The sequence below is a fragment of the Eleutherodactylus coqui genome, chromosome 1 (assembly GCF_035609145.1).
Source record: "Eleutherodactylus coqui strain aEleCoq1 chromosome 1, aEleCoq1.hap1, whole genome shotgun sequence".
NCBI classification, from domain to species: Eukaryota; Metazoa; Chordata; class Amphibia; order Anura; family Eleutherodactylidae; genus Eleutherodactylus; species Eleutherodactylus coqui.
In genome coordinates, this window is record NC_089837.1 from 478,155,479 (window position 1) to 478,168,539 (window position 13,061).

General features: G+C 41.0%; 1 protein-coding gene across 2 annotated transcripts in view; it reads left to right on the forward strand.

The window, feature by feature from the left end:
* SARNP (SAP domain containing ribonucleoprotein) overlaps positions 1-13,061 on the forward strand; it is a 70,880-nt gene that overhangs the window by 20,098 nt on the left and 37,721 nt on the right. Inside the window, exons 4-5 of one of the 2 annotated variants that reach the window (XM_066584916.1) lie at positions 1,320-1,387; positions 11,122-11,214. In XM_066584916.1, coding sequence (XP_066441013.1) covers positions 1,320-1,387; positions 11,122-11,214 — 161 coding nt within the window. The remainder of the gene's footprint in view (positions 1-1,319; positions 1,388-11,121; positions 11,215-13,061) is intronic. The other variant, XM_066584925.1, reaches the window with a different exon arrangement.

Below are 13,061 nucleotides of genomic sequence, written 5' to 3' on the forward strand. Positions count from 1 at the left end.
CAACGGTTATACAAATTTCTACTAGGGCCATAATTCCTCCGCCATATTTAATATCTCTGCTTTTTGCTTGTAAATCTATATTGCCCTGTTCTTTTTCAATTGAAGCATAAGTCACTATGCAGGTTGTACAGCAGAGACCAAGTACAGAGCCAGGTTACCTCCATGTGCTGCTGAGTGTTGTGTGTATGGAGGTATGGCTTCTCTAGAGAAGAGTACCTCATGCAGCGGTTGCACACATTTGCTGCTGCTCCATTCATTTCAATGTGAGCACTCTTCGGTGCACCCATTGAAATAAATGGAGTGGCAGCCTGCATGCATAACCTCTGCACTATTGATGCAGGGACCTTTTGAAGCCCCTGTTTTTGGGACGTGTGGGGATCCCAGCGGTCAGACCTCCACTGATGATAAAGTTAGCCCTGTCTTGTGGAAAGGGCATAACTTGGCACAACCGCTATAATTAAAACTAGATACTCCTTTAAAACTGTATTGGGGAAACTAAGTTGAAATATAAAAAGCCCTGGAGACCACACCACGCAGAGGCTGTGTTAATAACTTTTACACTTAAACACTAACCTTGCATTCCTGTTTGTCCAATTCAGAAACCACTTTTTTAGGAAGGTCAAAAGGTTTAATAAAGTATTGGCACATAGTTGTGCAAAATCATGCTTACACAGCCATACTCAAAATTATATCCCCCGATAGGGAAATGTTTACTAAACTCAACTTAATTGTTACTGGATTCCAACGGTGCACTTGTTACGTGCCAGGCGATTGTTATATTAAATCCAAAACATAATTTACAATTTTTTTCTTATTTTGATCATCAATTACTTGCAGAGGTTTTTGGCTGCACATCCAAATCACTCTGGTTTCCAACTTTGAAAAACCACAGAGGAGTACAACTAGTAGCACGATATACAGTATATTTGAGATATTGAGATGTGTGTGTTTTCTGCAGATGCCCATCAGCTAAACGGGCACTTATTCTACCCCGGTTTTTTTGCATGAGACAATAGATGTTGTAGTGGGGGGTATTTGCTTTTTTTTCTTTCTTAGACTTCCAGATAAAAATCACGTAAAACATTACTGTTTGGCAGTGAATGTCATTATATTTGCATGCAGATGTATCCCACTAGAAATATATTTAGGTTATCTTGAATTTGTGTGCTCTTGAAGCACTGAAAAGGCCATTAATTTCCATGTGCTTCATTGAAATGTATGTTCTGTACCAATTTATTGCGTATTTGTCAAAGATTATGTAGTTTTCAATTATTGAAAGTAAAGAAAAAACTAAAATGTAAATGTTTTCTCTTTTGTAGGAAGAAGAACAGAAGCCGATTGAAGCTCCAATTAAGGTGGAAGAACCTTCTAAGAAAACAGAAGAAACGTAAGTTGTCAATAAGCTTCCTTTTAGGAAATGCATGTTTTTGTCAAACATGGCACAAACTATCTCCTTTTGTTAGTAAAATGTGATGTGATCCGTATATTGGACGCAGTGTTGCATATGTATTTCACCTTTGTCATGCTGGTGTAGAAAGTTGCTAATGCTTTTTTACTTTACAGCAGAGCTTCTCTCTGGCTGGTCTCGCACGACCGGATTTCCATTGCGGAATCCATGGCCAGCGTCCGCACAGATGATCCGCAGCAAACGTGAGCAAAGGAAAAATCGCAGCATGCTGTATTTTTCAGCGGACGGCTTCCGTTGAGGTTAATGTAGGCCGTCCGTCCTGCAGGCTGTCCATAATTGACACTGTGGATAGGCCATGGGTACCCACATGATCGCCTAGCGACGGTGCAGAAATACAAATATTTTTTAAAATATATGAAAAATCTCTACTGCACATTACCGACGGCGAGTGTCCGCGGTCATCCATAGTAAAGAAATTACAGGTACGCAGGGTCGCCGGCTAGAGTCAGACCTGGATTCTGCTGCGGATTGCCGCATCCCGAATCTGGAACGCCCTTGTAAGACCTGGCTTAGCTTCATAGTCTTAAAAAAAACTAAAACTTTTAAAGTCCATTTGTACAAAACTATCTTATAAACTACGTATCAACAATCTAAACCCATATTATGATTTCAATTTTATCAAAAATTATTTGACAAATGTTCACCTTTCATGAAACATTAATGTTAGGCAGTTCCATTATTTGCTATGCTAAATTACTCCCTTCACAACCGAGGTGTATTTGAATGATACAAGAACAACCAAGTCATATTTGCTTGTTCCATCAGCAGAATACAGGTGACATAAGCATTGACTATATTCCGTGACTTGAGACAACAGAAGGACTGTCATGATGGCTCAGCTCCTTTGCACAGTCTGTAGAAAGCATACACATAGCCATAAGGATTTATCACTGTATAGCTACTATCGTAAATATGGCCGATTTTCTTTGCTTCTTGGGCTCCATGTGTTACTTTTAATTCTGGCCACCCAGAGTGTCTCCAGGCAAATTAATTACTGGAGGAGCATTCTGATGTGTAATATTACATGCAAAAGACATTACTTATCGCCAGTAAATATCCACTCCTTAGTTGCAGCAGGAGGACACAGAGCCAACCTTGCTACATACCGAAACAAGCCATTCTTCTGCAACCGTCATAACGGGAGGTGAAGACTGCAGCTATTGAGTTGAACTGTTGACTTCCCCTCATGATGAGCATGGGGGGGGGGGGGCGGGTTATAGAATGGTAGTGACCTCCAGGGTCATCTGGTCCAACTTCACTAATTCATCCCAGACAGATGTCCGTCTAGCGTTTGTTTGAACACTTCCATTGAAGGAGAACTCCCTACCTCCTGTGGTAACCTCTTCCACTCATTGATCACCTTCACTGTCGGAAAGTTTTTGGTTTTTTTTTCCCCCCTCCTATCTAATTTGTGTCTCCTCACTTTCAGTTTCATCCCATTGCTTCTAGTCTTTTCTTGTACAAATGAGAATAGGGCTGAACCCTCTGCACTGTGACAGCTCTTCAGATATTTGTAGACAGATATTAAGTCTCCTCTCGGCCTTCTATTTTTGCAAGCTAAACATTCCTAGATCCTTTAACCGTTCATCATAGGACATGATTAGTAGACCGCTCACCAACTTGCTAACTCTTCTCTGAACTTGCTCCAGTTTGTCTGTCTTTTTTAAAGTGGGGTGCCCAGAACTGGACACAATATTCCAGATGAGGTCTGACTGAGGAAGAGTTAAGGGGGATAATGACCTCACGTGATCTAGACTCTTTGCTTCTCTTAATACATTCCAGAATTGTGTTTGCCTTTTTGGCTGCTGCATCACATTATTGACTTCTGTTCAGTCTATGATCTATTAGTATACCCAAGTCTTTTTCACATGTGCTGCTGCGTAGCCCAATTCCTCCCATTCTGTATGTGCTTTTTTTCATTTTTCTTGCCCAGATGTAGGACTTTGCATTTCTCCTTGTTAAATACTGTTCTGTTAGTTGCCGCTCACTGTGCAAGCTTTTCTAGATCTTATTGACTACTCTCCCTCTCTTCCCTTGTGTTAGCTATCTCTCCTAGCTTTGTGTTGTCGGCAAATTTGATTAGTTTCCCCTCAATTCCCTCCTCCAGATCAATTATAAAAATGTTGAACAGCACCGGGCCTAGGACAGAGCCTTGTGGTACCCCACTTGATACATTCTTCCACTTGGATGTGCAGCCATTTATGACCACTCTTTGAGTACGATCACTCAGCCAGTTGTGAATCCACCTAACAGTTGCTTTGTCAATCCCATATTTGGTCATTTTTTTCAATAAGTATGGTATGAGCTATTTTGTCAAATGCTTTACTAAAGTCAAGATATACTATATCCACCACAATTCATTTAAGTTAGCTAAGTGTTCCCTCACCATCTCTCTGCTTATAGATAGCCTGCATTCTTTTATTCCCCCAATAGTACAGGGAAGATCGGCTGATGTTCCATCTACTTTCTGAGAGAAAACAGATACATAATAGGAATTTAAAAGTTCGCCTTCTCAACATCATTCTTAACAAATTCACCATTTTCATCTTGTAAGCACCCAATAGCATCTTTGACTTTTCTTTTGCTTTTGACATACCCCCCAAATCCTTTTTTATTGCTTTTGGCCTCTGTTGCAAACCTCAATTCATTATTAGCTTTAGCTTTTCTGACACTTGCCCTACAGTTTCTACAGACCACATTATATTCTTCTTTAGATATTCCCCCATCTTTCCATTTGATAAACATATTTTTCTTCCTTTTTAACATTTGTGCAAGTTCTGTGTTCATCCATTCTGGCCTCTTTAAATGCTTCCCATTCTTCCTTCTTTTAGGGATTGTTAACGATTGTGCTTTGAGAATCTCATTTTGCAATATTTTCCAACCTTCTTGGACATTTCTGTCCTTAAGAACATCCAGCCATTGGATCCTTCCTATCCTCTTTCTGAGTTCATTAAAATCTGCCTTTCTGAAATCCAACCTTGAGGTCTGAGTCTTCTCAGGTCTTCCTCCTTTTTTTATCTAAAATTCAAGGATAGCATGATCACTGCCTCCTAAGGTCCCAGCCACCCTTACTTCCTCAACCATTTCCTCCCTGTTGGTAAGAATTAGGCCCAAGATAGCAGATCCCCGTGTTTTCTCTTCAACCTTTTGGAAGATAAAGTTGTCAGCAAGAGCGGATAAGAATTTGTTGGATACATAACTTTTACCTGAGAGAGATTCCCAACCAATGTCTGGATAGGTAAAATCTCACATAATCACTATGTCATGCTTTTATGAGAGCTTGGCCATCTGATGTAGAAAGAGTTCATCCATATCTTCTGCTTGTCCAGGCAGCCTATAGTAAATGCCTACAATGGTGTCCTTTCTGTGGTTCTCTCCTTGTATTCTTACCCAAACAATTTCTACAGAACTACCATGCTCTGAAGCTTAAATCTCACTGGAGATTAATGTTTTCCTAACATACCACCTCCCCCCCCCCCCCCCTTTTTTTTTTTAAAGCTGTTTCTTATAAATAATTTGTATCCTTCAAGCCTTGTATTACAATCATGTGTATCATTCCACCAAGTTTCCGTGATGCCTATGACCTCATATTTCACTTCCTGTGTTATAGTTGATTTAGACACAACGACGATGCTTTCTCAAAATTTGGTAAAAAGCCTCCATCTTAGCGATAATAGTTGTGTCTATCTTGCACCCGTTGTGCAGTTTTCATTAACGATTCACTCAGCGTTGTCTTTCAGTCTGCTTAAAATCCATCGTTCGGGTGTTTGCTTCTCGTTTGGTTAAAATGACGTCGTTCAGCGATTCAGAGTTTTTAATCGTTTGGCGGGCGTACATTCAACAGACTACAGGCCCAGCGATTGGCTGACAGGAGGACAAAGCTTTGTTTTTAACACGCCCACCTGGTTCTCAACCAAACTATCGCTCAATTATCGTTTATTTTTGGTTCAATGCAAACACTACACAATAATAATAATACAATGACTGAAAAGCCCGGCCGCTACGTCCATTTTCCAACGATTTTTGTTAGGTTAAAATGTCCGTCTTTAAAAGCAAAGCCATTACTCCCTTTTAATCGTTATAGCGAAATTTGGACGATAACCTATGGATCTAAATGGGGTTTTAGGAGGTCCAATTCTCCTTGTTTGTTTCCCATTCTCTGTGCATTTGTGTAGAAACCTTTCAATTTGTGATTTCCTTCAGAATTTTTTGTCTTTTGTTCTTTCTTTTCATTTCTAATAGAAAGGTTCTCAAATGTATTAATTAGCTGTATATTTTTACCTGGACTTTCACTTCCCTTCCCATATTGTTCTAGTTTAAAGCTCTCCTAATGAGTGTGACAAGCTACCTGCCAAATATATGCTTACCTGTTTTAGTAAGGTGCAAGCAGTCCATCGTATAGGTAATTGGCTCCATGGTCTAGGAATCCAAATCTTTGCTGACGGCACCATCAACGTAGCCAGTTGTTCACCTCTAGAATCCTGTTCCATCTTCTTATTCCATGGCCATCCACTGTCCTGCATGTCAGTAACATAAATCTAGTCTTTATTATATGTGGCAACATGTTTACATGGCTAAAAGGTCCTCTGGAGAATAAATGATTATTAGTTGTACCTTTTTTAAATGATGGAACACCCATAAAACCCACAAACTGCAGTAAGGTGGGGCGCTCCTCATGCAGGCAAAAAATATTTGTTCTCACTTTACAGTGCAAGATCTATAAATATAACATTTTTGCTGTATGTATTTCATGTATCTTTATCTTTTTTTCTTTTTTTTTTTTTAAATATTTTGTGTACGTTAATGCCAAGCTCACATGAACGGGTCGGATTCTGTTAGTGTATATACGTAGTGGAAGACCTGCGTCTGACTGCCGAAGCAAACTGCGTATGGTCGCATATGCGTATATATTTTTTTTATTTATTTTTTTCACACGCATGTACAGCGTATCGTCCACGCAGAAGAACGAACGCAAACAGGGAATGACATCAGAAAGTTGCCCAACCCCCTAGAAACACTTGTTGATTGATGCAACTTTTTTTTTAAAGTAATATAAACAAAAATTACACTTTTGTCTGGAGGAAGATCCCAGAAGAATAAGCGGAGGATGCAGACAGCAGACTGGATGGTGTTTTGCTGCTTAGACTCTGTCCTGCATTGTCTGCCCACAAATTCCTGCTTTCTTTATACCATTTGTTATCTGGTCCCCTAGCAACGTGCGTACAAATCCGCGTCCAGTGCGCTGTAAAATAGAGCATGCAGCAAATTTTCTTCTGCTCACGGAATCCACAATTCCTACCCGCAAATGCGAGCGACACTGCGACTGTCAATGCAGTTGAACACCCGCGTATCATCGTGGATCATACATGCGGACGTCAATCGCGTAATCCTCAATTCAAATCTGCCTGTGTGAGACCGGTCTTAGTGTTTTTTATTCTTTTGTGCGACTACAACTCATGGCCTATGCAAAGTTTTGCAACTAGCAGATTATGCTTTCTCCTTTCTTAAAATAGCTGATGGCATATTCTTGGGAAATACCAACTTGTCAGTGTTTACTAGGCACAGGATATTGGTGTTAAACAGGCTGACAACTCCTACACGCTTTGAAAGAAGATAAATATAAACTCAATCAGTGACTAATGGACGATTATCACTCAAAATTCATTCAAATTAATGAAATTGAATGATAATCCATTGTAAATGCAAAAACATTGTTTACTATTTGTTCACTATTCACTATAGTTGACTTTCAGTCAGCATGAAAACTATCGCTGGATCGCGGGCTCATCGTTCCCTGCTCAACACTTCACATAGAAGGTGATGTGCTGAGCGAGAAGCCCCCAATCCAGTGGTGAAGGCGGTCAATATAAATGCTCTGCATGAGCGCTAACCACCTTGCAGTGATGTCAGCGCTCATGCAGCCATTTACCCGACTGTCGTTCCGAGTAAAGGGACATAAATAACCGTGCACGTTATCAGCAGCCGGGTGTCTTTATAGTGTTTCACCTTATGTAGTCATGCAGTCTGGTTACTGAATAAGAAAAGAAATGTAAAATATACCTGCACTTTCACCTTTGGAGCGCTGCTGCTCCTTCAGCTATTTCCAGCATCTGAAGATTGCATCATATAGGGCTGCCTTTAGCTGCAAAAAAGTTGAAAACTTCCAACTGAGCAGGAGCGCTCCATAGGTGAAAGTGCAAGTATTCTTTAAGTGCTGCAGCTTTTTCTCATATGGGCCAGTCTTTTCTGTAATGTTGGCTCTGCGATTTCTAATATCATTTATTTTATATTTGGTATTGAAACTGAATGCAATTCTTCTGTTCAGCTTAACAGAGTAATTATATACAGAATACTAAGGCTGGGTCTACACTGGGCGGATTTGCCGTTGAAATTCTGTCCGAAACTTCGCCGTTGCAAATCTGCCTGCAGCCGCTAATCCCATGATTAGCCAGGCATGTGGATGAGATTTCTCAGAAATCTCTTCCACACGGGACAGCGAAGTCGGCGCTGCGGTGCAGATTCGCCGGCTGCAGCACGTTATTTTTTTCTCTCCCTCTTCCACTGCGGCCGCGCTCTCCTCTAAGGGAGCTCCGGCCGCAGCGGAAAAGCGTGTGGTCAGGCTGCTTCAAAACTCACGGTTAAGTGCCGTTAGTTTTGAAGCAGCGGATTCCCGGCGGAAATCTCGCGGTTTGGCCACACGAAAAACCGCGAGATTTCCGCTGGGAATCCGCTGAGTAAGAACCCAACCTAAAGAGTAGCTACATTTTTGCAGTCTGTTACATCAGCCTATTTTGTAAATTTTACTTAGTAAACCCCCTTTTTTTGCAGCTATGCAACTAGGTGAAGATGTGGCTGAGAAATCAGTCTTCACCCTGCTGCATAACAGAAGAGGAAGCTCCAGCTGCTAGTGTTGTTCTAGAACAGCTGCATACACACTGTTTCCATATACAGTTCCATTTTCTTAATAAATCTCAGCATTTCAATTCTTCTCTATCCTCAATCTGTCCTGCTCATGCTGCTGGCTGCGCTCTGTGTCAGGAGAGGCTGTACTATTCTGTAGATGGCTTCTCTTCCTCCCTGTACACCTGCTCCCTGCCGCACCCGATTGCTCTGTTGGGGTGTCGGTGCATCGGTTTGTGACACACACTAATGTACACCCGTTGCACTTACACTCTAACAGTGCAGTAGGGCTCAGCGGGGAGCGGGTATGCTGTGGGGCTGATAAAACCTAATGCAAAAATGCTTAAAATCGCCTTTTCTGTGCATTAAAAAATTAATTCAAGCTTGCGATTCGGGGGGAAAAGTCTTTTCTGTCTAATCCACATCGTTCCATTAGTTACTATGTTATATTATCACTGTGCAGATAATACAACTTTTTTTTTTTTTTTTAGCCCTAGAGTCTATTTCAAAGTTGCACTTTTTTTCCCTATTCGTCCTCAGATAAACTTGTGGCTTAAGCTATAGATGTTTGCCCTGTCTTTCTTTGTTTTACTTGTATGAAAAGGGCTTAGCTCCTGCAGCAGGGTATCTACCTAACCATTCTTTTTACCCTTTATTCTTCCCCTTTCATGGGACCGTTTCCCATGCAGATTACAAAGGATCTTTTCAGATAAACTTTCATCGTAATCTTCTCGAATGTGTATTCTGATGTCACTAAGGAAGGATTAGCTGACATGTAAATTCATGTTTTTGTGCTTTTTTTTTATATGTAGGAGTAAAGTACTGGTTTGTAATGTGAGTTGTATACAGATAAATGAAGACGCGCATCGCACTGTTAAATATTTCACTGGAGGGGTCCGTGAATCTTTCAGGATTTTGCTGTAGAATTAGATTAAATTCAAAAAAGAATAGAAACCAGTTGAAGGGGATGTTTTTTGCCACACAAGACGGAAATCTACACAGTACAGATGTGCTTAAATGAGCAGATGCTTCTAGCTGTGTGCATGCACAAGCCGCCCAGAGATGGGTTTAACATCTGTGCCGTGGCACCACTGGGTCTTAAGCTGTTCTGTCCGGATAGAAAAGGCCCCCAGTCGTTGCCATTGTTTCAGCAGTCCCACTACCAAAATGCGTGATGGTCACTATTTGTAGCATCAGTTGCATAGAAAGGTTAAGCCTTTTTATAAAGATTTTCGGGCCACTTTAAACCTCCTACCTCAATGGAAAGCTTTCATCAGAAATGATGGGTTTTTTACTGCTGTGGTTGTACATTGTAACATCGGTCCGCTATTATCTCCATGATGAACATGTTTTCCTACACCATGAAATGTCTGTCGCTAATTGCAGGGCAGCTTTAATGAAAGATTAGCTAATATCATTCCCACAAAAGGATGGATGTAGATTTGTAAATTTTCTCAAAGGTTCTGTGGGATTTTATAGATGTCATGGATGACGTCACTGATCCGTCCCTGGGGACTGCTGACGTCATTGAGGAATACTATAGTAAAGCCAATGCAGCAGACTTGTTGCAAACTGTAAAACCTACACATTTACAATACATATAAATGGGTCTGAATGTAGGAAGCCATACTGAGGGTTTTACATTAGGCTGGCAATTGTCTAGCAGCCTTTACTAGCATAGATGTCACTAGGCAAATAAGTCATGCCCCAAACATGTGAGAAACTTTAGGACGCTTTTGACGTGGGGGGGGGGGATGATGTTTGCATGTTCGAGGTTACTTTTCATTAAAAACAAAAGTTGGACTGAGATTTAGGCTGCAGGATTCGTGCCTTCATTTTTTTTGAGCCCCTGATACTCCCATTTGCAGCCTGCTCCCGGCATCCAAATCTTTTCTGATGAGCAGGCAGGTACTCGAAAAGGACGATACTCGCACGAGTATTTGTCCTTAACGAGTATGCTTGCTCATCTCTACTCATGTTTTATCCTAAAATTTCCATCTGGCTTTTTGTTTTTTTTGTATTTCCAAGCACATGTGTTTTTGTTTTCCATCCTATAGAAAAAGTTTAGGGAAAAACACCTGAAGAAAAAAGTGCAGCAAAAGGAGAGAAAATGCCCCCAAAAAGTTTTATATATATTACAAAATATGAAAATTGCAGTTTTTAATCCTGAGCTATGTGTGAAACCACCCTTGGGGCAATTAAAAATTGGCAATCTCCCCTATTTTTTTTCTGAAATAGCTCTGTACGGTTCCAGGCTTTGTGTGCCCTAGGTTCTTTCTTACCTCCAGCAGATGGCAGTATACACTCACTCTTTTAATTGATGAATGCCACTTACAGATATGCTGCTTTTCTGCACATTCGTCTTTTCAACCTTTCATGTGCTAGGTAAGCAGGAACTTTTGGGCCGCTGTGTGCAGATAATGATGGTAATTATATTTATCTCTGCGAATGATCTAAAAATTGTGTTTTTTGTTTTTTTTGCTTTTTTTTTTTGTAATCCGGTAGACCAGACAGAGTACCTTCACTAGATTTGTAATTCTAGAAGAAGAACTACATTTTATATAGTTGCACACTTTTCTGTATTAAGTTCCATTTCTACAATATCGCTGGTAAGTCTTGTCGGTTTGTCAGAGCCTTGCCAGCAGTCGGTCGCCTGCGTTTTGCAAATCTACCGAATAAACTATTCTCATTTAAATGCCTTCTTCCTTTCAAACGTTCTTTATAAATTGCTGCTTTTCAAAACTGTCCTTTAGGTCTCATCAACAAATGTGTAACTCTCCTTCCAGGGGCAGAGGTGAAGAATCTCTGTCCCAACAGTCTCTTGTACCATTTGCTTCTATGGAAAGGTAAAATATTGTTGCTGCTCTATGGGGGTAAGCTTAGTGTTTTGAGACTTATCGTGTACAAGCTTGTCTTTAAAGGTAATCTACCATAACAGAGCTGCCTTGTGTTCCTGTCCACTAACTAATGCCACCTAGTAATCAATGGCCTGTTGCTGCTGCGTTGTGGGAAACTAATGCTGAAAGAAAAACACATTTTGGGTAATTTTAAAGGCTAGTTTTTACAAATTCTAAGCGTATTTGGGGGAAATGAGGGGGGCTGCTATGGTCTTAACAAACTGCTTTCATCCTATGCACTTCTCACTGTGCAGGCAATGCTACTTGAATCCAGGCTTTCTGCAGGTGATGAGCTGAGAAGGTCATGGACAACGCGTCTTTCTAAATTAGCAGGTCTTTAAAAGGACATGCATGGTGGTCTCATTGTAGAATTGTTTGGAGCGGGCATATTATTCAGTGACCTCATGTTACATTGACTAAACTAGGGATATAAAGAAAACCTGCATGTTTACGCCTTTTGATGAGCCCTAAAACATATAGCAAGTATTGACTTCTCTGGGGTGTGTGGAATGGCACGTCCTGTCCTCTGACCCCACTGTGCTTCCTGTGAAAGTTGTTAAACCTTTTACTGCCCCATGGGAAAACCTTTTCCAGGATTTGGGAACAAAAGCATTGCAGCGTTCCCCCTGAGCGAGCACCTCTGTCTTTATGGGGCTCTTAAGATCCACACTTTATGGGAGAAAGCTTTTTAAGGGGCTGACACCACTTGACTTTCTTTTCCCTTTCAAGCCTGGGAACTTCCTAGAAGGAAAAAAATGTTTTCGTGCCACGGCCATCGGGACAAGTGTGACGCTTTCATCGCCTTTCTATAAATAGTTATTGCAGATTAAACATGTTTCCTCTGGGAAACACAATGCCGTTTATTTATGAAAAGGAAGCGGAATTGTCCATTACTAACAGAACAGATCGTGGCTTTCAATTTCTAAGTGACAGGTGAAATGTGATTGCTGGGTACAACCCCCCCCCCCCCCCCCTCCCCTCTCCACACCAATCTTCTAAAATGGGCCCAATTGAAGATGGCTAATGTCTGTATTCACAAACAGAATCATCTTTATTAAATACGCTCACTAACATGGATGATGGCTGAAAAGTAATGGTAGGTCAGCGACTGAAATCTTCAGATGTATATGTGTAGCCTCTGTGTATTGGTAACATGGGGCGCATCAGATTAAGTAGTTTTTCTTCTTGCTAGCATTAGATTAACGATCAAGTGCGATATCGGGGCGTGAAACTCGGCCTGATAATGCGCTCACCAACACTCTGGAAAGTAGTGATCTTCCACCGCAGTGGTGGATCGCAGAGTGTTTCCCATTGTTTTCAGTGGGAAACATCGCACTCACATGCACCTAACACGCATCACATTGCGGTGAAGAATCGCTCACATGTAGAACGGGTTCATGGGTTCATATTCGTGCAAAACTTGTGCATCTCGCAGTGCACAAAACACGCGCTTCTGTCATGCTAGAGGGCATGACAGAAAATGGGAGGACCCCCATAGTAGTGGAGGCTGCTTGGTTCCACCGTAGGTCGAATCGAACTTTGTATTCTTATGATGGAACAGAAGAATGGAAAGCAAAATGCTGATGTGAACAGAGTCTCAACAAGTAATGCTTCATTCTTCTTCAATACATAAAAGTAAATATTGCAACCATTAAGATGATGGCTTTATATGTGCAGTCTATAGTCCGCTTTAATCGGAAAGTCACGTGCGTGTCTTGTATCAATGGCTACCTTAGTAACTACTGCACCTCTTTTGCTCATGTTTGTCCATATTCATATATTTTTACTGATCGTTA